The sequence below is a fragment of the Miscanthus floridulus genome, chromosome 8, assembly GCF_019320115.1.
Source record: "Miscanthus floridulus cultivar M001 chromosome 8, ASM1932011v1, whole genome shotgun sequence".
Lineage (NCBI taxonomy): Eukaryota > Viridiplantae > Streptophyta > Magnoliopsida > Poales > Poaceae > Miscanthus > Miscanthus floridulus.
Window position 1 is genome coordinate 83,438,274 of NC_089587.1, and position 24,298 is coordinate 83,462,571.

Genomic DNA, 24,298 nt, shown 5'->3' on the forward strand with positions numbered 1-24,298 from the left:
CTTACCTGTGCCTGCGGGAACATGTAAGCCCGTGGCGGTGGTTTCCAGTCTTTTCATGATATAAATTCTTCCCGTTATCGCTAGCTATACCTGTAAGGATTGCCATATATGTAGACTCAACGAGCAATAGCTTTCTTAGTACATTTCTTTGTTTATTAATTTTTCTATAAAAAATAGATATAAGATTATGAAACATCTCAGTTGCTGGCACTACTGGAAACGGGATCTTTGCCGAGTGCAAACTGCTTTGCCGAGTGTCAAAAATCGAGCACTCAGCAAAGACCTTTTTTGCCGAGTGCCGCACTCAGCAAAGAATTGCACTCGACAAAGAGTTCTTTGAGTGCCGGGCACTCGGCAAAGGACTTCTTTGCCGAGTGCCAAGCTCTCGGCAAAAGCGCGGCACTCGGCATAGGCTGCCCCGCGTAACGGTGTTCGGCATAGGCTGCTCTCGGCAAAAGCTTTGCCGAGTGCCGGCCATAGGGCACTCGGCAAAGTTTTTTTTAAAAAAAAAATTCAAACTTTGCCTAGTGCCGGCAAGAGGGCACTCGGCAAAGAATTTTTTTTTAAAAAAAACTCAAATTTTGCCTAGCGCCGGCCAGGGGACACTCGGCAAAGATCTTTTTAAAAAAAATAAAAAAAATCTTTGCCGAGTGCCTGCAGGGTTGGCACTCGGCAAAGCCACCGTGAACTGGGCCGGCGCCGTAACGGTCGCTTTTCTTTGCCGAGTGCCCCCGGGGCTCTCGACAAAGCCTTTGCCGAGTGCCCGATACAAGACACTCGTCAAAGAGGTCTTTGCTGATCAATTTTTTGTCGTATGTTCTTTGTCAAGTACCGCACTCGGCAAAGAACCTGAATCTAGTTGTGTGGCATCTTTTATGGTAACTCGAGAGAAGACTTTACAGGTCAACACCGATAACAATAGCTAGACATTTCTAACTTTTGTGAGAATTTGTAGAATTTATCCTTTCTAGCACATGTCTTAAGCGAATCGACACGACGTATCTTGTGATAGTTGCGTGAAGGAATCTTCCTGTTAGTAACAGTAACTCTAAACTCATGACATTTCTCTCATTTTTAGGCACGGAGATCCGAGAACAAGGACATCATTGTTTCCATTAATACATACAAAAAAGACAGGAGGAATAGTGGAGTACTCCACATCTCCCTCGGCAAGTCTTCTTGGTCCAGCGACGACCGTAACATCAGATGCGACACTTGCGCTGAAATTCCAAGTCCAGGTCGTCCTTCCACTAATACTAGCTACCGCTAGCTGGACTGCTTGCCCAACGCACGCGAGATTTTTGTAACTTTTTCTAGAGCCAGTTATTGTTAGTCTCAGTATAAAACTGTGTTGTCCTCATAAACAAGCCTTACAGACACCTCCATCTGCTTAATTAAACAAGCCTTACAGACCTCCGATACAACCATGTGCTCCACCGGAGTGCTACTAGTTCGCACATGCGTTTTGCTCTTGTGTTTGGCCGCCGCGGCGCGAGCGCTGCCGGCCAAGGTCCATGCTGCCGGCACCGGGAATGGGCTCCTTGGTATCCCTACCAAAGCATCCCTGGCGCACTGCCCCTCCCACTGCGGGGATGTCGAAATCTCGTACCCCTTTGGGATAGGGCCAGGCTGCTTCCGGCAAGGCTTTGAGCTCACCTGCAACAACACAACTGGTTCCCCCAGGCTCATCTTCCAGCTGGGAAACAACTCGACTCAGCTGACTTCTATAGATGTCGGCAGCAATTATGTTTGGGCTTCTGCTGTTGGCTACAATATCACCATGAGCTTAGGTGCGGACACTTACATCACCAAGTCCTGGGAGGCCCCTACTGGTGTTATTATTGATCCTGAAAACTGCTTGTATGTTGTTGGTTGTGGTGTCGACGTCTACATGTTCGGTGATAATATGACAGATCCCATTGGTTCTTGCATGAGTATTTGCACAGATAACACAGAGATCATGGAGAGGACAAACATGGGCTACGTTGCCTGTGGAGGGTTAGGCTGCTGCCGCATCTTGTTGTCATTAGCGGGCCGACAAGCATTTACTCTCAAGCTTGGCCACCGCAATAGTACGGTTGCACTGTTAGATGAGGCGCTCTCTAGTATCAAGGTCATCTTTTCGGAATACTATGACTTCGTTGTAGGTGATCTTTATGCAAGTTGGGTGAATACAAGCAATGTTGACGATATGGAACTTGGCATTGCAATCACGGACCAACCAAGCTGCGCAAGCGCCCAATCCCAAGAGAACAAGGATACCTATGCATGTAATAGTGAAAGCATCTGCAAGGATCTACCAGTATCTCGAGGAGGCTACAATTGCTTCTGCCCTGGTCAAATGGAAGGCAACCCCTATGTTGTAGATGGCTGCATAGGTTCGTGTGCCTCTCTCTGCTTCTTTTTTCGCATGACTTAATATTTTAAAGTGGCATGTAGACATTTTCTATATTTATTGCATTATCTCTATTATTACCAATCTGAAAGCACCCACAAATTTTGTCACACATGCATGTGGATTATATTGTTGTGTTACTCAAGATTAAAATAATGTGTTGATCCCTGCACTTGCAGTATTTATTGTCATACATATCAAATGCCTTTGCTGCTGAACTAATTAAACTGGCTAGTTTATTCGTCTCAAATAATAAATGACTTACTACTTTCCTTGGATTAATCCTAATTCCTCACTTTGTGTACCATGAAGCAGATTACAATCCAAAGGCACCCAATGACAACTGTACGAGATTATGTGGAAACATAACCATTCCATTTCCTTTTGGGATTGAAGAAGGCTGTTTCGCAGATGATAACCTACGACTCAACTGCACAAGTAACACCACTACTATTCTAGATCGACGGTACGCACAATATCGTGTGACCAATTTATCACTCGATGATGGGCTTATGACGGTTACAAACATGCTGAATGACACAAGCTCCAACAATATGGAGAGAGTAGTCATCACTAACTATGATGGTCAATATCAAAGTTTCTATCCAACTTACGAGGAGGTTGTGGATGATAATTTTGATTTCTCTCAGGAGGATGTAGTAATAAAATGGAATATAGCAAATATAACTTGTCAGAAAGCTATGTTGAATAATGCTACATATGCGTGCATAAGTGACAACAGTTTCTGCAAAGAAGTCACGCGAGGCAAAACACATGATGGGTACCGCTGCAAGTGTTCCGATGGCTTTCAAGGAAATCCGTACCTTAAAAATAGTTGTACAGGTTATATTTCTCTCTTATATAAACTTATTTGCACTAAGTTTCTTGTTTCTCTAATACTAATCTATCTAATCGTGCTATTACACATGCTAAATTTTAAGAGACAAAAATATTACAAGTTATGGATAGGATCTCCAACTAATTGCTTATTTTTTCTCTCTATGGTTGTCATATACACTTGGGGCATACCTGCCATAGAAAATGGGGACTGGCCCACCGAACTGAACCAACCAACTCAGCCCACCATCCCTCATGGGTGTAATTGGTTATAACCGGTTGTAGTTGGTCACGACTCACAATTGGGGCCTGGTTGCAACTAGTCACAAGTCGCGACTAGAGTCTAGTTACAACTGAGCTATGACTGGCTTAGGGTCTGTTTGGATGGACTAGAACTAGTGATTAGCCCAACCCTATTTGGATCCACTCGCTAATAAGTAGTACCATCTCAATACAGAGTCTGTTATGCCCCTGAGTTTGTCTTCTCCAATGTTCTCCTGGATCTAGCTAGAGGCGTCCGCGAGCTGGGGGGCCTCGGCGGCCGGCTGGCTGGAGGCCATAGGCGTGGGGGCTGCACTGGACGGCCTGCTGGAGGTGGCGGGTAGCGGGCGGAGAAGAGCGGGCGGTGGGCGGCAACTGGAGAAGAGGGAGAGGTGCGGGTCGAGGTAGGGGGCAGCGCCGTCCATGCGTCCTCGCACACAATGACCATGTGTCATGGGTCCTCATGCACACCGCAGAAGAGGGAGAGGAGGTGCGGGTCGCCTCGGAGCCTCGCACGCGCTAGAGAAGAGGGACTGGCGCTAGTCGTCGGGGCCAGATGGAGCAGCGACCGGTGAGCAGGGCCATAGCAGAGCACTGAGACCGCAGGGACGACTGCGGGACAAGGGGTAATGGGTATGGTGCATTGTGGATAGGGTACGCGTGGGAGTATCGGTGTCTTTTTTCCACAACAGGTGAAACTTTGGCCCCTGATAGTTGGACCCTATGGACTAGTGAGCTAACAACTAGTTGGAGCTTTGGCTAATTAAACTTTGGCCAACCCATTAGTCCACATGTTTAGATCCTCAAGGGATAAAGTTTAGCAACTAGTTGTTAGCCCAAGGGATCAAACAGGGCCTCAGTTGGTTACGATTCGTGACTAAGCCTACTTGCAACTGAGTTGTGATTGGTTGCAGCTAATTGCAACTAGCTCAAAAGTCAAAACCTAAAAGAATAGAAGGTGTGGGTTACATAGGCCACCTGGGGGCACACGGTTGGAATACGTGGATGGAGTGCTGGTTATGGTGGGTGCATCCACTATCCACAATGTATCCGGGCTCATTTAGCCTTACTATATAGTTTGCATTGTATTCTCTAGTAGTCATGATAGTTACTATATAGCCTTACTATATAGTTTACATTGTAGTTACCAATTAATTGTTTTTCCATCCATATTCATATTTCCCATGTGCATCTCACCTTAGGTGAATTTTAATGTGATTAGTTGTAACTTTAGCTTGAGTTATGATAGGTCTGGTTGTATCCCGCGTGTCATGACTCTAATGCTTATCAATATTCGCTTAGTTGCTTCAAATTTTTGTATCCTCATGTTAGATTGAAATTGTCAGTGTTTCATCCCACTGACAAGTGAAGTTTTGTGTCACACATGAGTTCTGATGGGGAGAGACAAAGTATTATATTGGTTTTGGTGATTGAGCCCTACATCCAGTGTGGGAAGGAGAGTTCTATTGTTGTGCCCAAGTGCTTGGAGTTCGGGTAGCACTATCACAGAACAATTTTTTTTTAGAGATGGGCATAACAGATTTTTGGAGGCAGACTACCCACCTGCTCTGCTAAGGGTCACAATCAGTTAGTAATTACAGAGGTGGTGGTTATGCTCGTCTCTACAAAACGAAGGAAAAATAAAAAATCAGCCTATGGGCTTAGTCCAAGCCCGGAGATCCGCCACTGCCAGACCACCGGCCGGCCGTCCATCAAGGTCGTCCTCGAAAATTCGCCGCCTGAGCCTGCCGACCGTCCTCAGAGATCCAAAGTTGCCAATCTCACTCGGCATCCTTGCCACCATCCGTGGAGATCCACCGTTCATCCTCACCTTCGTCTCTAGATATTGAAAGCATAGATACAGCTATTATCGAGCCTCATCCTTCCCTCTATGAGCCCAATCGACCTCCCCACTCATTCTCCCCACTTGTCCTCCCAGCCATCCTCCTAATCCATCCTCCCCACTCATCACCCTAGGTCATCCTTGCCGTTGTCAATTCCCATAGTCGAGACCATTACAAAGAAAGTGACGGAGACAGAGATAGAGTCTGAGGGTTGGAGGGAGAGAGGTCATCACTCATACCTTGAATATGGTGGCAGTACTTGATCCATCGCGCACTTTGCCTAGATCCACATGGCCACAACCTCCGCCTCCTAAGTTCTCGTTGTCGCCCGTATCCTTGTATTCAATACATGATCAAGCCTCCATGGGCGGATCGTCGCCCCCTCCGCTTAGATCTGTATAGCCATGAGCCCCATACGCCGCCGCAATCACAATCATAACCATGGAGCACAGGCGGTCATGAGCTCCGGCCATCGCCGCAAGCATAAGTGCTTAGATCAAAGAAGGTGGAGGGGCGTTGGTGAGAGGAGAGAGCCAAGAAATGAGAAAGAGGCGACTGTGGGAGAGCGAAGAGAGGTGGTTATGAGAGCATCCAACCCCTAAGTTTGGTGTGCGTGTGTGTGTATACATGCGAACAAAGTAATGGGCCTAGCTTTCAGGCTTTCGGCCTATTTCCTAAGGTGGACCTCTTATCCTTTGAAAATGTTATCTAGTTTTAGAGGTGGTCATTTTAAGAGGCCTGCCTCTAGAAATAGATGTATAGAGACATTTCTTTTTTCTACCTCTATAAATAGCTGTACTATTAGCACCGCTTGCTGCTGTAGTCGCGACGCTGCTGATGCTCCCGCCGTTTGCTGGCTGTGCGGCACCAGCTGCAACTGCAAATGCTAGTACTAGTCTGGGCAGTAACAACTGCACCAGGAGCTGCGGCAACATCAGCATCCCTTACCCGTTCGGTATCGAGCCAGGCTGCTACCACGCGGCCGGCTTGAACCTCACTTGCAACCAGTCCAAGCTGTTCCTCGGCGACGGCACCATGCAATTTCTGGATGATGGCGGGAAGCCAGCACCGTGCGCATCAACAGCAACGTCGTGCAATTTCTGGATGATGGCGGGAAGCCAGGCATGGGGCCTCGGGCTCCCCAAGAGCGGACCGTACTTCCTGTCGGAGTCAGCTAGCATGCTAGCGGTGCTAGGGTGCGGCACCCAGGTCAGCATCCAAGGGGGACTGGTGAGTTCTTGCACTGCTGTCTGCCCAGTTTTTTCGTTAAAAAACGGCAGCTACACTGGCATTAATTGCTGTCAAGCGAGCATCGTTCTAGGCTACTCTGGCATTAATTGCTGTCAAGTGAGCATCGTTCTAGGCTACTCTTCCTACACCGTCCATTGTGCACTTGCCTTATAAACTATACTTTTTTACTCAACAAACAGTATTTTTCTCTTACAATAAATCAATCAATAGTACGTTTAGGTATGACTTATCAGGCAAACGAACAGGACACATATTGACCCGTTTGATAAAGCGCAAATATAATTAGCATGAGTGATTCATCATCATCTCCAACAAATAATAAGACCGCCCCCGAGTGTGTCAGTACCCACAGCTATTGCCAAGACTCACCTTCCTCGGGCCATGGTTATCAGGGCAATCCTTATGTTCACGGTCCTTACGTAGTGACTATATATAGTGAATCAATTTTTTTAATGACAAATATTACTCAGCCTGTCTACAGAATCTGCAAACATATATACTAGCTATTTGGTGCCCCTAACAAATACTGTACCCTTGTTTTGCTATAGATATCGACGAGTGCAAATACCCGGACCAATATGTTTGCTATGGTGTTTGTAAGAATACACCAGGAAGTTATATTTGCCAATGCAACACGGGCTATACAGGCAATGCTTCCGTCCCAAATGCATGCACAGGTATAATAAGATGGAAATCATGAATATATACATTTACGACTATTTGTTCTAGAGTTACAAAGGCTCACGCGCTGTGTACTGGACACTATGACATGAACTTAAAACATACTTCACTGTTCTAAACTTCCTAGACATTGATGAGTGCGAGCACCAGGAAGCATACTCGTGCTATGGGATATGCCAAAATTTCCCGGGAAGTTTTCACTGCCGGTGTCCTGAAGGAACATATGGAAATCCTTTCACTAAGGGGGGATGCATTGCAATCAAGAATTCCATCACAGGTTATAAGTCAATATCTGCAACATATTATCTCACAGACTAATTAACCTTTCTCTTCTCATACACAAAATAAATTCGTAGCTTGATATATTATTTTACTCTAAAATTATGAATGTGTTACGTTATATCTTGTTTTCCTTAGGTTTAAGCATTGGGCTTGGAGTCGGTGGTGGGACAGGTCTTTTGCTTCTAGCCCTTGGTGGACCCTACATAATGCGTAAAATGAAGCTTCAAAAGGTGAAGAAGATGAAACAAAGCTTATTCAAGCAAAATCATGGGCTACTTTTACAACAGTTAATATCACACAATACTGATATTAGTGAAAGGATGATAATTACTCTAAGCAGTATAGAGAAGGCAACAAATAATTTTGACAGAGCTCACATTGTTGGTGGTGGAGGGCATGGTGTCGTGTTTAAGGGAATTCTAGATCTACAAGTTGTGGCAGTCAAAAAATCAAAGATAGTAGTACAAAGAGAAATCAAAGAATTCATCAATGAAGTTGCAGTTCTTTCTCAAGTAAACCATAGAAATGTGGTGAAACTCTTAGGATGTTGCCTTGAGACAGAAGTTCCGTTGCTAGTTTATGAGTTCATTTCAAATGGAACCCTCTGTCATCACCTTCACATCGATGGCCCCATATCACTACCATGGGATGATCGAATGAGGATAGCAACTGAAGTTGCCAAAGCTCTATCCTATCTTCATTCAGCTGCTTCAATGCCTATATTTCATAGAGATATTAAGTCTGCAAACATACTTCTTGATGATGCTTTAACAGCAAAGGTTTCAGATTTTGGAGCTTCTAGATATATCCCGACTGATCAGACAGGAGTGACTACGGCAGTTCAAGGAACAATGGGTTATTTGGATCCAATGTATTATTACACGGGCCGGTTAACAGACAAGAGTGATGTTTTCAGTTTTGGTGTTCTTCTTGTAGAATTGCTTACTCGAAAAAAGCCATATATCTATAGGTCAGTCGATGATGATGGTCTTGTTTCACATTTTGTCTCACTGCTTGCAGACGGCAAACTAGTTGACATAATTGATCCTCAAGTTATGGAGGAAGGTGGAGAAATCCAAGAAGTAGCCACACTAGCAGCAATGTGCACAAAATTAAAAGGGGAAGATAGGCCTACAATGAGGGAAGTGGAGATGACCCTTGAAAGCTTGCTAATGAAGAAGAGGCACGGTCAATATAATGGAACACCAATGAGGAGCGGCGGGGATGAAACTACACCTCATTACAGGGTAACTGGTCGAGATTGTAATGAAGCTAGCAGGCAATACACCATGGAAGAGGAAAATTGTTTATCAGCAAACTATCCTCGCTGAACTTTTGTTACAGTTATGAACAGGTGCACTTGGTGACCTTAATGGCCTGGTCCATTTGGAAGCAAAGAAACGACAGAATCTTCAAGAGAAACGGAAAGTCTTAGGTTGATCTTTTTTTCTCAAATCAACGATATGAGGCTTACATGGAGAAATCCGCAGAAGTGGAAGTTTTTGTTTTTCTAGTTGCAATGTACACAAATGAGTAATCCACTTTAGTCATCATGGATGCAGACCCAGCAGTCTGGTGGTTCTGGTACTTGTAGTTGTAGGTGGGTCTTGCGCATGTAACTCTTCTCCTATCTTATTAATATAAGCCGGTAATCATGCCAGATTTTTCAGAGAGAGAGATTATGGCTGTTAGTGGCAGTGTGTGAGTTCTTTCCATCCGCGAAGCTGAAGCCTAGCATTGCAGTGGTATGTAGTGACGACGAGGGCACGAAGCAGGTGCTTACCAGGAGCGAACGGCCTGAGCTTGTGCTTGCCGTCGAGCATGGCCAGATCGAAGGAATCCATGTCGTTCAGATTTCAAACTGGAGCACCGTACCGTGGCTCGGCAAAAGCAGGTGGCCCTATCAGAGTAGTAACCAAGTGAAATGATGGAGTGATGTAGGGTAAGCATGCAAGAGCAAATGCACGGAAATGCTCGAATAATTGTCAGAGTAGTCGCCGGCGCCGGCGCCGACGTGCACAGAGCGCGGTATATATGTGTGAAAGCATCTAGGCCCCTAGCTAGATTTCGGTGATTAATGTCAATACAAGATTACTATGACTAACATGTGTTTTGCAGAGGCAATTAAGTTAGGTCATGGTAATAGAGATCGATTGGGCAATCGAGGTTGTCATGCCCCTACGATGGAAATCGTTTCGGTTTTCTAAGGATGGACGACAAGGTTAAGGATGACTAGTTCTAAGTGTCAATTGGAGTTGGAGAGACACTTAGAGTAGTTTAGGACTTTGTTTTTCCTTTTGCCGTACTATGAAGGGGGGTATGAACGGGTAGCTTGACCTAGTTGAGTCTAGTGAGTTAGGTGTGGTGCACACTTGTTAAAACTAGCTCTAGGTAGCTCCCATGAATGCCTAAGATCCTTTGGAGCAAACTTCATTCACATATGTTCGAAAGTTGGAAGTGAATGGAGGGTCAAACACTGACCGGACGCTGGCTCCGGTGCGACCGGACGCTGGCCGCAGGGTCCGGTCAGTTCATTTGACTGAGGTGATCAAGTCTGGTGTGACCGGACGCTGGAAGGTCATGTGACCGGACGCTGAGGGCCAGCGTCCGGTCGACTCCAGTAAGGGTCCAGACTTGAGAAAGTGCGACCGGACGCGTCCGGTCAATACTAACCGGACCCTGAGGGTTCAGCGTCCGGTCGAGTCCAGTAAGGTTCCAGTAAGGGTTTTATGCGACCGGACGAGTCCGGTCAGTGCTGACCGGACCCTGCCAGCGTCCGGTCGACTCTTTACTACTGGTTCGCGGGTTGAACTGACCGGAGCGTCCGGTCATCCCGCAGAAGCTCATAACGGTTCGTTTTTCAGGCTGCCTTATAAATAGAAGCTCCACTCGTGAGTGGAGCAACTTTTGCTCATTCCAACAGCTGAGAAACACGTTTGTGAGTGCCAAGAAGAGCAAGGTCCTAGTGAGGTGTTTGTGATTTGAGAATCCAAGAGAGTAGCCTCACTAGCAAATCAAGAGTAGCAAAGTGTGCATCCATCTTCTCATTAGGCTTCGCGTGGTCAAGTGAGAGTTCGTGCTTGTTACTCTTGGTGATCGCCATCACCTAGACGGCTTGGTGTTGATTGGGAGTTTGGTGTTCACCCGACGGAGCTTGTGGGTGACCCAACTCAAGTTGTGAGCGGTTTTGGGTGATTCGCCGTGACGGAGTGTCGAAGAATCAACCCGTAGAGAGCACTTGATCCTTGCGCGGATCAAGGGGGAGCTACACCCTTGCGCGGGTGCTCCAACGAGGACTAGTGGGGAGTGGCGACTCTCCGATACCTCGGCAAAACATCGCCGCGTTCCTTTCTCTCTCTATTTACTTTGAGCACTTACTTTGAGTATTTACTTTGAGCAATTCAATACTTGTTTTACATCCATAGAATTGCTTGCTAGAGTAAGTTTGGAACATAGGTTGCGAGGTTGTTGTGCATTAGTTTGATATAAACACTTTTATAGGCACAAGGGGTTAATTGGGCTATCCGTAGGATTTGATTATTGCAAGAGAATTTAGAATTAGCCCAATTCACCCCCCCCTCTTGGGCATCTTGATCCTTTCAATTGGTATCAGAGCCTCGTGCTCACGTTTTTAAGCTTAATCGCTTAGAGCAAGATGTCTCACGGGGATGGACCTCCTCCTATCTTTGAGGGAGATGATTTTCCATATTGGAAAATTCGCTTGGAGGCGTACCTAGAAGCTCTAGACGTTGGAATACTTAGAGCCGCCTCTCAATGGTTCCCAACACCTAAGAATGCCACACAACTTCAAGGCGATGAAGTGAATTATGAAAAATGGAATGCAAAGGCTCGCAACACCATCTTTAGAGGCCTTTGCAAAGATGTGTTCAATCGTGTAAGGAACCACAAAGACGCCCATGCATTATGGTCGGACGTTTGTGCGCTCCATGAGGGAACCAAGAGTGAGCGTGAGGAATGCTATCATCTTGTAATTAAGAAACTAAACTCTTTTGAGATGTTTCCCAAAGAAAGTGCTAATGAGATGTATTCTCGTTTAAATGTTCTTGTAGAGGAAGTCAATGGGCTTGGACTTACTCAAATGTCACCATCCGACGTTGTGAGAAAAATCTTAAGTGTCCTCCCCATTGACAAATATGGGCACATTGTGACCGTGCTACATCAAGGTGATCTTTCCGCCGCTACACCGACACAAATCTTGGGAAAGATCAATGCTCATGAGATGTACATGCACATCACACCACAAGATGGCTCATCCTCTACAAAGAAGAAATAGAAGGACTTAGCATTCAAAGCTAGCCAAGATAAGGGCAAAGCAAGATTTGAGTATGAGAGCTCAAGTGATGAAGATGATGAAGAAAGCCTTGCTCTCATGGTGAAGAAGACCACCAAGATGCTAAAAAGGCTAAACAAGAGTGGCATCAAGTTTGACGGCAAGAAGAAGAAGTTCTTCACAAGCTCAAGAAGAAAGCCAATCTCCGAGATGGATTGCTACAATTGTGGCGAACTTGGCCACCTAGCTCATCAATGCACAAAGCCCAAGAAAGACAAGTTCAAGAACAAGGGCAAGAAAGATGATTCAAGTGATGAAGATGAAAAGAAAAAGAACAAGCCATACAAGAAGAGAGATGGCAAAAAGAGGGACTTCTACAAGAAGAAGAAGAGTGGCAAGGCCTATATTGTCGGTGATTGGCTCACGGACATTGATTCATCAAGTGGATCATCCGATGATGATAGTGACGATGAAAAGGTGGCCGCCATTGCTATTGATCTTGCATCTTCACCGCCATCATCGCCATCATCCTCTACACACCTATGCCTTATGGCCAAAGGTGAACGCAAGGTAACTAAGAGTGATGATAGTAGTGATGATAAACATGCTAGTGATGATGATAGCGATAGCGATGATGATGACTCACCTACATATGATGATCTTGTCAAAATACTAAGAAAATATACTAAGATCATTAGAAAGAGTAGAGCTACAAATGAAAAACTTGATGCTAAAAATGATTCACTCTTAGCTAAGTGTGATACATTAGAAAAGGCTAATGATGAGCTCAAAGAAACAAATGATTCTATATCATCCAAACTCAAGGAGCTCAAATCTTCTAAGAAAGAGCTTAAAGATAAAAATGATAAACTTGAGTGGGTGCACAATGAGCTTATCACTAGTCACAACAAGCTAAAAGATGAATATACAACTCTAAAGATCAATTATGATACCCTTATTATTGCACAAGAATTCTTACCAAATGAGCCACATGATGCTACTAACCATGTTGTTAAGATTGATATAGCTACCTCATGTGATGATTTAATTGATGAAAGCATTGAGCATGGATCTAGTAGCAAAGGCAAGCAAGTGGTTGAGTGCAATGACTATGATGAGTATGTCAAGCTCAAGAGTGACAATGAGAAGCTCATGAAAGATCTTGAAGAGATGAAAAGTCACAACACCATTGTGCTAGAAACTCTTGATCATGACAAAGAGTTGATCCTTGAGAATGAGAAGCTCAAAGAAGAAAACAAGAAACTCAAGGAAGAGAAGAACAATGATATTCTCAAGGAAGAGAACAAGAAGCTCAAAATAGAGAAAGAGCATCTCAAGGTAGGATTGAGCAAGTTTGCTAGAGGCAAGCATCTCCAAAGTGAGCTACTCATGAATACCGTCATGAAGATGGATAGAAGTGGCATTGGATATATGGCAAGTATAGAAAAGAAGAAGGCTCAAGCTCAACACCAACAATCAAAGCCAAAGCCAAAGCCAAAGAGATGTTTTGAGTGTGGACAAGAAGGCCACTTTGCTCATGAGTGTCAAACTCCACCACCACAACCCTTGCCCAAGCATGCTAGACCCTTTGCTTTCAATGCTCACTACATGCTTAGAAAAGATTCTAGTAGAAAGATGAAAGTCATGTTCTTAGGACCCCCTAACAATAATAGGCCTAAGAAGATTTGGGTGGCTAAGTCACTTGTTGAGAAGGTGAAGGGCCCTCAACAAGTTTGGATCCCTAAAGCTTGAATCTCTTGTGTGTAGGTGAACTACAAGACCGGTGGAAGTCATTGGGTTATTGATAGTGGTTGCACTCAACATATGACCGGTGATCCTCGTATGTTCACCTCACTAGATGAAGAGGTAGATGGACAAGAGAAAATAACATTTGGAGATAATTCAAAGGGCAAGGTCAAAGGATTGGGCAAAGTGGCAATATCAAATGATCATTCCATCTCCAATGTGCTCTATGTTGCTTCATTGAGTTTCAACTTACTATCCGTTGGACAATTGTGTGATCTTGGCTTCCAATGCTTGTTCACCGAGAAAGAGGTGGTTGTATCTAAGGTAGATGACAATCAAGTGATATTCAATGGATTTAGATACAACAACTTATATCTAGTTGACTTTACCTCCGAAGATGCAAACTTGAAGACTTGCCTATTCACCAAAACAACACTTGGGTGGCTATGGCATAGAAGACTTGCTCATGTTGGGATGAGCTCACTCAAGAAGCTTATGAAGAATGATTTGGTGAGAGGGTTGAAGGATGTGAAGTTTGAGAAGCACAAGCTTTGTAGTGCATGTCAAGCCGGCAAGCAAGTTACAAACACTCATCCAACCAAAGCTTTCATGTCAACCACAAGAGTGCTAGAACTCCTACACATGGATTTATTTGGACCAACAACATACAAGAGTTTGGGAGGAAATCTCTATTGTCTTGTGATTGTGGATGACTATTCAAGGTATACATGGGTGTTCTTCCTTCATGACAAATCCGAAGTTGCATCTTGTTTCAAGAAGTTTGCCAAGAGAGCTCAAAATGAATTTGAAGTGAAGCTCAAGAAGATAAGAAGTGACAATGGCAAAGAGTTTGACAACACAAACATTGAATCATATTGTGATGAAGTTGGAATCAAACATGAAGTCTCCGCAACCTATACTCCTCAACAAAATGGTGTAGTTGAGAGGAAGAACCGGACTTTGATCACTCTTGCAAGGACAATGCTAGATGAGTACAACACCCCCGAAGCTCAATGGGCGGAAGCAATCAACACCGCATGTTATGCATCCAACCGCCTATTTCTTCAAAAGTTCCTTGTCAAGACACCGTATGAGTTGCTCAATGGAAAGAAGCCGGACGTCTCCTTCTTTAGGGTGTTTGGTTGCAAGTGCTACATCTACAAGAAGCGGCAACACCTAGGGAAGTTTCAAAGGCATTGTGATATAGGTTTTCTTGTTGGTTACTCATTGAAGTCCAAAGCATATAGAGTATTTAATCATGCCACCGGCTTGGTTGAAGAAACATATGATGTGGAATTTGATGAATCTAACGGCTCCCAAGGAGCACATGAGAATCTTGATGATGTAGGTGATGAACCATTGAGGGAGGCTATGAAGAATATTCCGGTGGGAGACATCAAGCCAAAAGATGATGAAAATGATGTACAAGTCATTAACCAACCTTCTTCATCAAATGTACCACAAGATGATGGAAAAGATGGGAGAGTAGAAAATGAAGATACTCATATCTCCCATGAGCAAATGGTGGTACAAGCACAAGATGTTGATGCTCCACAACCTCCTCCTCAAGTGGTCAATAGAAGAAATACACCTCTCCTACAAGATCATCCACAAGATCTCATCATAGGGAGTCCAACAAAGGGGGTGATGACTCGATCTCAAAAACTAACTTCATTTATTGCTCATCACTCTTTTGTCTCTTGCTATGAGCCTACCAAGGTAGAAGAAGCTCTTAAAGATCTGGATTGGATAAATGCCATGCATGAAGAGTTGAACAACTTCACTCGCAATGAAGTTTGGAATCTTGAAGAGCGACCAAAAGGTGCAAGAGTCATTGGAACGAAGTGGGTGTTCCGCAAGAAGCAAGATGATCAAGGTGTTGTTGTGAGGAACAAGGCAAGACTAGTTGCAAAGGGGTTCTCTCAAGTTGAAGGTTTGGATTTTGGAGAGACCTTTGCATCGGTTGCAAGATTAGAAGCCATCCGTATCCTTCTTGCATATGCATCACATCATGAAATGAAACTATATCAAATGGATGTGAAAAGTGCATTTTTAAATGGTTTTATAAATGAACTAGTCTATGTTGATCAACCTCCCGGGTTTGAAGACCCTAGATATCCTAATCATGTTTATAGGTTGTCCAAGGCACTATATGGGCTTAAGCAAGCCCCAAGAGCTTGGTATGAGTGCCCTCGGGACTTCCTCATTGAGAAGGGCTTCACCATTGGGAAGGTCGACACCACACTATTCACCAAGAAGCTTGATGGACACATCTTCATTTGTCAAGTATATGTTGATGATATCATCTTTGGATCATCAAATGAAGACTCATGCAAAGAGTTTGGTGAATTGATGTCAAAGGAGTTCGAGATGTCAATGATTGGTGAGCTTACATTCTTTCTTGGTTTTCAAGTCAAGCAAATGAAAGAAGGCATCTTCATCTCTCAAGAGAAATACACAAAAGATCTTCTCAAGAGATTCAAGATGGATGAATGTAAGCCAATCAAGACCCCAATGCCTACCAATGGACATCTCGACCTAGATGAGGGAGGTAACTCGGTTGATCAAACTCTCTACCGTTCTATGATTGGTAGCTTGTTATATTTAACCGCATCTAGGCCCGACATCATGTTTAGTGTGTGCATGTGTGCTAGATTTCAAGCTAGTCCTAAGGAAACACATTTAATTGCCGTAAAAAGAATCCTTAGGTATCTTAAGCACACACCAAGCATTGGCCTTTGGTATCCCAAAGGAGCCTTATTTGAATTAATTGGCTATTCCAATTCGGATTACGCCGGATGCAAAGTTGATAGAAAGAGCACATCCGGAGGGTGCCATTTGCTTGGTAGATCACTTGTGTCTTGGTCCTCCAAGAAACAAAATAGTGTGGCTTTGTCCACCGCCGAAGCGGAATACATTGCCGCAGGTGCTTGTTGTGCACAAATATTATACATGAAACAAACTTTGCTAGACTATGGAGTAGTTCTAGAGAAAGTACCTCTTTTGTGCGACAATGAAAGTGCGGTAAAACTTGCAAATAATCCGGTTCAACACTCTCGCACCAAGCATATAGATATCCGCCATCACTTTCTAAGAGATCATCTGGCTAAATATGATATATCACTAGAAGGTGTAAGATCCGAAGATCAATTAGCGGATATCTTCACTAAACCGCTAGATGAGGCTACATTTTGTAGATTGCGGAATGAGCTCAATGTACTTGATTTTAGTAACTTCACTAAAAATTGAGCTTGTGTTGTCCCTTGCATTCACTGTGATATACAACATGTTTAATTTGTGGCAATGCATATAGGGCTTGTCTAACATGGTTAAGATAACCGCCGAAAAGCGTGTGAAGAAGCTTAACCTTGGATCAAACTTGACAAGCAACTAGATTTACTTACAAGTATTACATATGCATGAATGTTGTTTTGTCGTTTTGTTCCATTTGCCCTCTTGTTGCCTATTTTCTTAAAAAGAATTATAGCCTAAGGCAAAATATTTTGAAAAATATGAGGGTTTGAGAGAGGTCACTCACATCAGTCCCAATTAGTGTTTATTTGGATCTTATTCAAGTTGGGACTTGATTGGGAATAGGCAGCGCGAAGGAAGTTTGAAGATTTGCTGGAAAAGGTGCATCGGACGCTGCACCGGACGCTGTTGTCTAGCGTCCGGTCAGTTCACAGGAGGTGAACTACTGATGAAGGAGTGACCGGACGTTGCGTCTGTGCGTCCGGTCAGGAAGGGTTCAGCGTCCGGTCGATCAAGGAAGGACAAGCAGTACTGATCGGACCCTGCCTGCGTCCGGTCATGGACCACCGGACGTGTTCGGTCCCGATTCCAGAGGATTTGGACCTCTCTGGAATCGACCGGACGCTGGGTGGTAGCGTCCGGTCGCTCCCATCGGAGCGTCCGGTCAGTGGATCTCGCACGACTTCAGGACTCTTTTTAGTTTCCTTTTCTGTCGCGTTTGGGGGATTATTTAACCGCACCTTCGTGTTCCTCTTCCTTGACCTAACCAGCGCTGTCAAATCCCCGTGACTGAGCCCTTGCAGCCTCCTCTGCCGCCACTGCCCACCTCGTGCCCACAGCCACCGTGCTCCAGCCGAGCCCGCAGCCGAGCTACGTGCCCTGGCCACGCACGCCACCGCGCTCGGCCCCCTCGCCAGCCGCGCGCCGCCGTACCTCGCCACGCCGCCGAGCCGAAGCACCGCTCTCTCCCCTGTTTGCGCCGCCAGCTGCTGTGCCCAGTCCTGTTGCTTCTTGCGTTGGCCTGCTGGTCATCACTTCGTGTGCACTGGCCCTATCATCTTCTTGATTGGTAAGGAAATTTTTTTTTCTTTCTTTCAATCCTGATCTATACAATGGTGACCTAGATCAAATTTTCAATGCACTGATTCCCCATTGCATTCAGGGCTTTTTACCCTAACCCTAGCTCGGTTCCGAGGATCCCCCGCGTGACATCCTATCTTTTCTCGGATCGTTGATCGTCAGGTAGAAAGCCTCTCGATTCAAGTTCGCATCTACATTGCTTTCTCTATTAGGGTTTTGCATCTATTAGACATATGGTATTTATTTGTATATCCATCTATTCTATCGTGCAGCGAGTCGGTTCCGTTGTGATTCTTGTGGCAGTTGGCAGTCAACTCGGAGCCAAGCTCGCGAGTAAGGATCGAGGCCAAGCCTCGAAAGCGGCAGTTTGACAGTTGATCTTCATCAGCGACAGTTCACCATCTTGTCAGTTCAGATGGCTCGCACCAAGAACGTTGGTGGTGGCCCAGGTGATGATGATCGGAGGCCTCCGCCTCGCCAGCCAGCTGGATCTAAGGGCAAGTCAACCAAGCAGGTGACATCCAAGAAGTGGAAGTACCCCAATGCAGAGACAGCGAGAGCAGCAGCAGTTGCAGAGGCCGCAGAGCGTGCCGAGAGAGGTGGTGCCCACAGTGGAGTTGTCATTGCAGATCAGCCAGTTTCACTAGCCCTGAGAGCTGCTATTGAGGATGTTGAGCGTCGTCACGGTAGTCCAGCTGGGACTGCCATGTTTGTAGGACGACGGGTTGCCATTGAGGAGGGTCCGTCAGCATAGCAGCAGCCCCCACCAGCAGAGCCTCAGCCAGCCCAGGAGACTCAGGAGAGTCAGGAGACTAAGCCGGCACCTCAGCTACGCCGCTTGAGTCGTACCAGTGCTGCAGTTCCACCGAGGCCAGTTACACAGCGCAGGGGTTCACGCCCTCCGCCCAGACCACAGGGTCCACCTCTAGTGGTACACCTTGACTTGAGGGCCGCTACAGCCAGGCAGGTTCAGCAGCTGCGTTTTGTTGAGTTTGAGGTTTGGTTTCCTCCGAGGAGGGATGAGAGAGTAGCTGAGGGGTTCTACACGCCACTGCAGGAGGATTTCTACAATGCCTATCTCAACAGTGGGGCAGTGTTCAGATCTCAGAGAGTCTGTCAGATAGAGTCTATTGTGGCAGCAGCCGGAGAGAGCATTCGGCCATACTTATCATATTTGCCAGGATTGACAGATTTAATTGGACGGACGGGCATATATGTACCATCTTGGGTCCGTCAGTTTTATGCTTCACTCTACATCGATCCACATCACAGATTCATTCACTTTGCTTTTAAAGGCAAAGACTATAGAGTGACGAGTGGCAGAGCTAGAGAGATACTGAGGCTACAGGAGCAGCCTGTTAAGATGCATGAGGTTTGCTATGGACAGCAGGAGCCTCCCAGGCATCCTCATGGAGGGCAGGTGCCCCCTACAGATTTAGTGCGGCATTGCTTCAAGGAGCCTTTTGGTGAGGGGTCGAGCAGGAACCCCAGTGACTTGACTCCTACAGCGAGGGTACTAGAGGCCATCATCAAGAGGACACTGCTTCCCAGGTTGGGATACAGGGAGGGCCTTACTCGCTTACAGCTCTGGCTTCTCAATACCATCATGCAGAGGACAGTATTTGACATCTGGGACCTCCTTCTTTCAGAGATGGAGGATACTATAGCTGAGAGATTCAAGGGTCGCAGGCAGCTTCCCTATGCTCACTGGATCACGTTCCTCATCTGCAGAATAGTGCTTGATAAGCCCCCTGGTATGATGGATGAGTATACAGGTGCCACCACAGAGTTCCCAGCCTACAACCTGTCATAAAGGATCAGACACACCACTCCTCAGGCACCCAGACAGCCTAGCCATCGTCCTGACGTGCCAGAGTCCACAGCTCAGCAGGATGAGATCATAAGAGGGATTGTAGCCACTGAGGAGGAGGAGCTAGAGGCACAGCAGGAGGTGAGCGAGTATAGTGACAGCTCCGACGACGACTACCAGCCTATACCTCAGATGCCTCCACGCAGACATGATGTAGAGGCCGGTAGCTCCAGTTCTGCTCCACCTGCTCCGCAGACAGACCCCGCTCTCATAGCTATTCTTGAGCGGATGCAGCAGGATCAGACACGACAGGCATAGGAGACAGCTGCCAACTTCGCACAGTTTCAGGCTCATCAGGACGAGTTCTAGCGGCAGCAGCAGCTCCTTCAGCACCAGCAGTTACTTATGCAGCAGCAGCTCATGGGATTCATGCAGCATGTAGTGACAGCCATTAGGGTCCCACTGCCACAGCCTTCGCCCCAGCTTGCACAGCCTCCTACCACTTCGACGACTCCAGCAGTATAGCCTAGTGGGCTCCAGAGTCAGGGACAGCCTCCAGCTCAGTTTACTTCACCTCCTGTACAGGTGTCCCAGTGGTTAGCCTCACCTGGTGTAGCCCCGCAGTTTACTCCTTATCACACGGGTTTCTCACCAGAGCAGTCTCCCTCGCTATTCGTGCCTAAAACATCAGTCTCTAGGAGTCTTGGAGCATCTTTCAGCGAGTTGACCGACATGCCTACACTGCCTCATATGCATACTGCCGGTCCATCTACAGCAGCTCCAGCTATCATGACTACTCAGAGGCTCCCCTCGTCTGTCACCTCGTTAGATCCTATGACAGACATACTAGCAGCTTCACAAACAGCACCTGCCCCAGCTCAGACCCAAACTGCTTCAGCGACACTTCCTGCCACAGAGGGTCAGTCAGTTCAGAGCTCAGGGTCAGATGATGATGGTGTTCAGTTTCATATTGCTCCACGTACTTCAGCGCCCGACTCGTCCGCTGCTGCCCCGCCGTCTGACCCTTAGGTTTTGGTGTTTGACGCCAAAGGGGGAGAGGGTTTGAGTATGTAGACTTAGGGGGAGCGAGTTTTAGGGGGAGCTAGTTATCTAGTATTAGCTTATTATATACATTTGGAGTTTTATTTGTGTGATACACTATTACTTATGCATTCATGTGTTTACTTTCATGCATACTATTATATATATGTGATAGTGATATCTACGTGATTGTGATATATGACATGTGTGACTTCAACTTTGCATTATCTATATGTCATATCACTTGTGTAATGCTCATTTGCTTTTTGCTTCCGTGTTTATAATTCGAAGCAAATGAGCTTTGTTATTTGTACTCATGCTTAATTCATATCCTTTGAGTACATTGTGTTGGCTTGGGTCATATAAGCTTGACTAACTCTTTTGTTCTTATTGACAAAAGCTTATATGAATCAAGCCCGTCTAAAAACCTCACTCCATAACATACTCGAGGTGGTATTGTCATCAATCACCAAAAAGGGGGAGATTGAAAGCATCTAGGCCCCTAGCTGGATTTTGGTGATTAATGTCAATACAAGATTACTATGACTAACGTGTGTTTTGCAGAGGCAATTAAGTTAGATCATGGTAATGGAGATCAATTGGGCAATCGAGGTTGTCATGCCCCTACGATTGAAATCGTTTCGGTTTTCTAAGGATGGACGGCAAGGTTAAGGATGACTAGTTCTAAGTGTCAATTGGAGTTGGAGAGACACTTAGAGTAGTTTAGGACTTTGTTTTTCCTTTTGCCATACTATGAAGGGGGGTATGAATGGGTAGCTTGACCTAGTTGAGTCTAGTGAGTTAGGTGTGGTGCACACTTGTTAAAACTAGCTCTAGGTAGCTCCCATGAATGCCTAAGATCCTTTGGAGCAAACTTCATTCACATATGTTCGAAAGTTGGAAGTGAATGGAGGGTCAAACACTGACCGGACGCTGGCTCCGGTGCGACCGGATGCTGGCCGCAGGGTCCGGTCAGTTCATTTGACTGAGGTGATCAAGTCTGGTGTGACCGGACGCTGGAAGGTCATGTGACCGAACGCTGAGGGCCAGCGTCCGGTCAACTCCAGTAAGGGTCTAGACTTGAGAAAGTGCGACCGGACGTGTCCGGTCAATACTGACCGGACCCTGAGGGTTCAGCGTCCGGTCGAGTCCAGTAAGGTTCCAGTAAGGGTTTTATGCGACCGGACGAGTCCGGTCAGTGCTGACCGGACCCTGCCAGTGTCCGGTCGACTCTTTACTACTGGTTCGCGGGTTGAACTGACCGGAGCGTCCGGTCATCACGACCGGAGCGTCTGGTCATCCCGCAGAAGCTCATAACGGTTCGTTTTTCAGGCTGCCTTATAAATAGAAGCTCCACTCGTGAGTGGAGCAACTTTTGCTCATTCCAACAGCTGAGAAACACGTTTGTGAGTGCCAAGAAGAGCAAGGTCCTAGTGAGGTGTTTGTGATTTGAGAATCCAAGAGAGTAGCCTCACTAGCAAATCAAGAGTAGCAAAGTGTGCATCCATCTTCTCATTAGGCTTCGCGTGGTCAAGTGAGAGTTCGTGCTTGTTACTCTTGGTGATCGCCATCACCTAGACGGCTTGGTGGTGATTGGGAGTTTGGTGTTCACCCGACGGAGCTTGTGGGTGACCCAACTCAAGTTGTGAGCGGTTTTGGGTGATTCGCCGTGACGGAGTGTCGAAGAATCAACCCGTAGAGAGCACTTGATCCTTGCGCGGATCAAGGGGGAGCTACACCCTTGCGCGGGTGCTCTAATGAGGACTAGTGGGGAGTGGCGACTCTCCGATACCTCGGCAAAACATCGCCGCGTTCCTTTCTCTCTCTATTTACTTTGAGCACTTACTTTGAGTATTTACTTTGAGCAATTCAATACTTGTTTTACATCCATAGAATTGCTTGCTAGAGTAAGTTTGGAACATAGATTGCGAGGTTGTTGTGCATTAGTTTGATATAAACACTTTTCTAGGCACAAGGGGTTAATTGGGCTATCCGTAGGATTTGATTATTGCAAGAGAATTTAGAATTAGCCCAATTCACCCCTTCTCTTGGGCATCTTGATTCTTTCAATGTGTGATATATATGTCATCCTCAGGCAGTCAGGCGGCCGGCGTAGTACGTAGTACGCTGTGATTCATGGCCGACGTACGTAGTGTACGCATGCAGTTCATGGAGGGCAAGTGAGTGAAATTGAGCTGGACGGCCATTAGAGAGCATGACCATCAGGTACTAGTAGAGAACAGTCCTTTGATCCTCAGCTAAAATGGGTTCTAGTCCTAGCATTTTTTGCGCCCGGGACTAGAGATACCTTTAGTCCCGGTTGGTGGCTCCAACCAGGACTAAAGGTCCCTCCCAACGGCTACTGCGCCAGACAGAGGTGGCAGGGACCTTTAGTCCCGGTTGGAGCCATCAACCAGGACTAAAGGTAGACTTTTACTCCCGGTTGGTAGCTCCAACCGGGACTAAAGGTCTCTGCCACCTCTGTCTCGCGCAGTAGCCGTTGGGAGGGACCTTTAGTCCCGGTTGGAGCCACCAACCGGGACTAAAGGTCCCCTTTATATCCTGGCTGTCTCCTTCTTCCTCTCCGAACCCAAGCTCAGCACATTTTGAAGCTCACTGCACTAGTGTTCTTGCTTCCTCCCTCCATTGTTCCTCCATCCATTCTTCGATTCCTCCGTCGATTTCTTCGATTCCTCCGTCGATTCTTTAGTTGTAAATGTTACCAATCTCATACTCTCATTTTTCACCATTGTCTTATCTCATTTTGTTCACTATATATATATGGTTCTTTATTGTAGTTTTTTTTTCATTTGTAAGCAATTTGAGCTCAAAATCACTTCAAGCTTCCATATTTACATGAAGGAAGGTTAAAGTAGCTATTAAAAACTAGTATTCGCCGTTCATTTGTAGCATGCATAGCACACTTCATTGTTTAGAGATATAGAGAATTTTAGAGTTTTTTTATTTTATTTGTTTATAAAATGAGAAATTTATAGTGTATTAAAAAATGAGTATAGGGACTAGTGCCTCCGACTGGTATGACAGATGCAATGCAAGGCCGTGCAATAGGAAGGAAATCCGTTCTCTTTTGACGATACGCCCGAACAGCCGGGCCTGACAGATTTGGTGGTTGAATGGGTCCGTCGACCGTCGCCGTGCGACTGTACGACAAAGAACGGCATCGATCGACCATAGTATTTTATTGTCCGGAGTCCGGTCCGGGGTGCAATGCAACGCAATGACAATTGAAAATGCGTTGCTAGGTCAAAATATGGTGATTTCTATGGACTCCGCGACTAAACATTTTATTTTAACTTTTTATGAAATGAAAAACTTAGAAAATAGTTAGAAAATTATAGAAAATCCGTACTAGTTGAACTTGTGGACCGTGTTCAGCTCGGCGAGCATGTTCTCTGCCGAGCGGTAACGAACATCTTTATTAATTAAACATATAGCTTTCACCGAATCACCAGATTGTATGACAAATCTTTTTCTCGTAAAGTGGTTTCTGAGGCAGGAACAGGGGA

At 45.8% G+C, this 24,298-nt stretch overlaps 1 protein-coding gene across 1 annotated transcript; it reads left to right on the forward strand.

Annotated features, from left to right (window-relative positions):
• Positions 1-1,082: 1,082 nt before the first annotated feature.
• On the forward strand, positions 1,083-9,213 carry LOC136476848 (wall-associated receptor kinase 5-like). The gene is made up of 5 exons (XM_066474812.1): positions 1,083-2,378; positions 2,711-3,238; positions 7,137-7,265; positions 7,397-7,546; positions 7,687-9,213. Exons 1-5 carry the CDS (start codon positions 1,427-1,429, stop codon positions 8,880-8,882), a joined length of 2,955 nt encoding a protein of 984 aa, XP_066330909.1. The 5' UTR covers positions 1,083-1,426; the 3' UTR covers positions 8,883-9,213.
• The last annotated feature ends 15,085 nt before the right edge of the window (positions 9,214-24,298 follow it).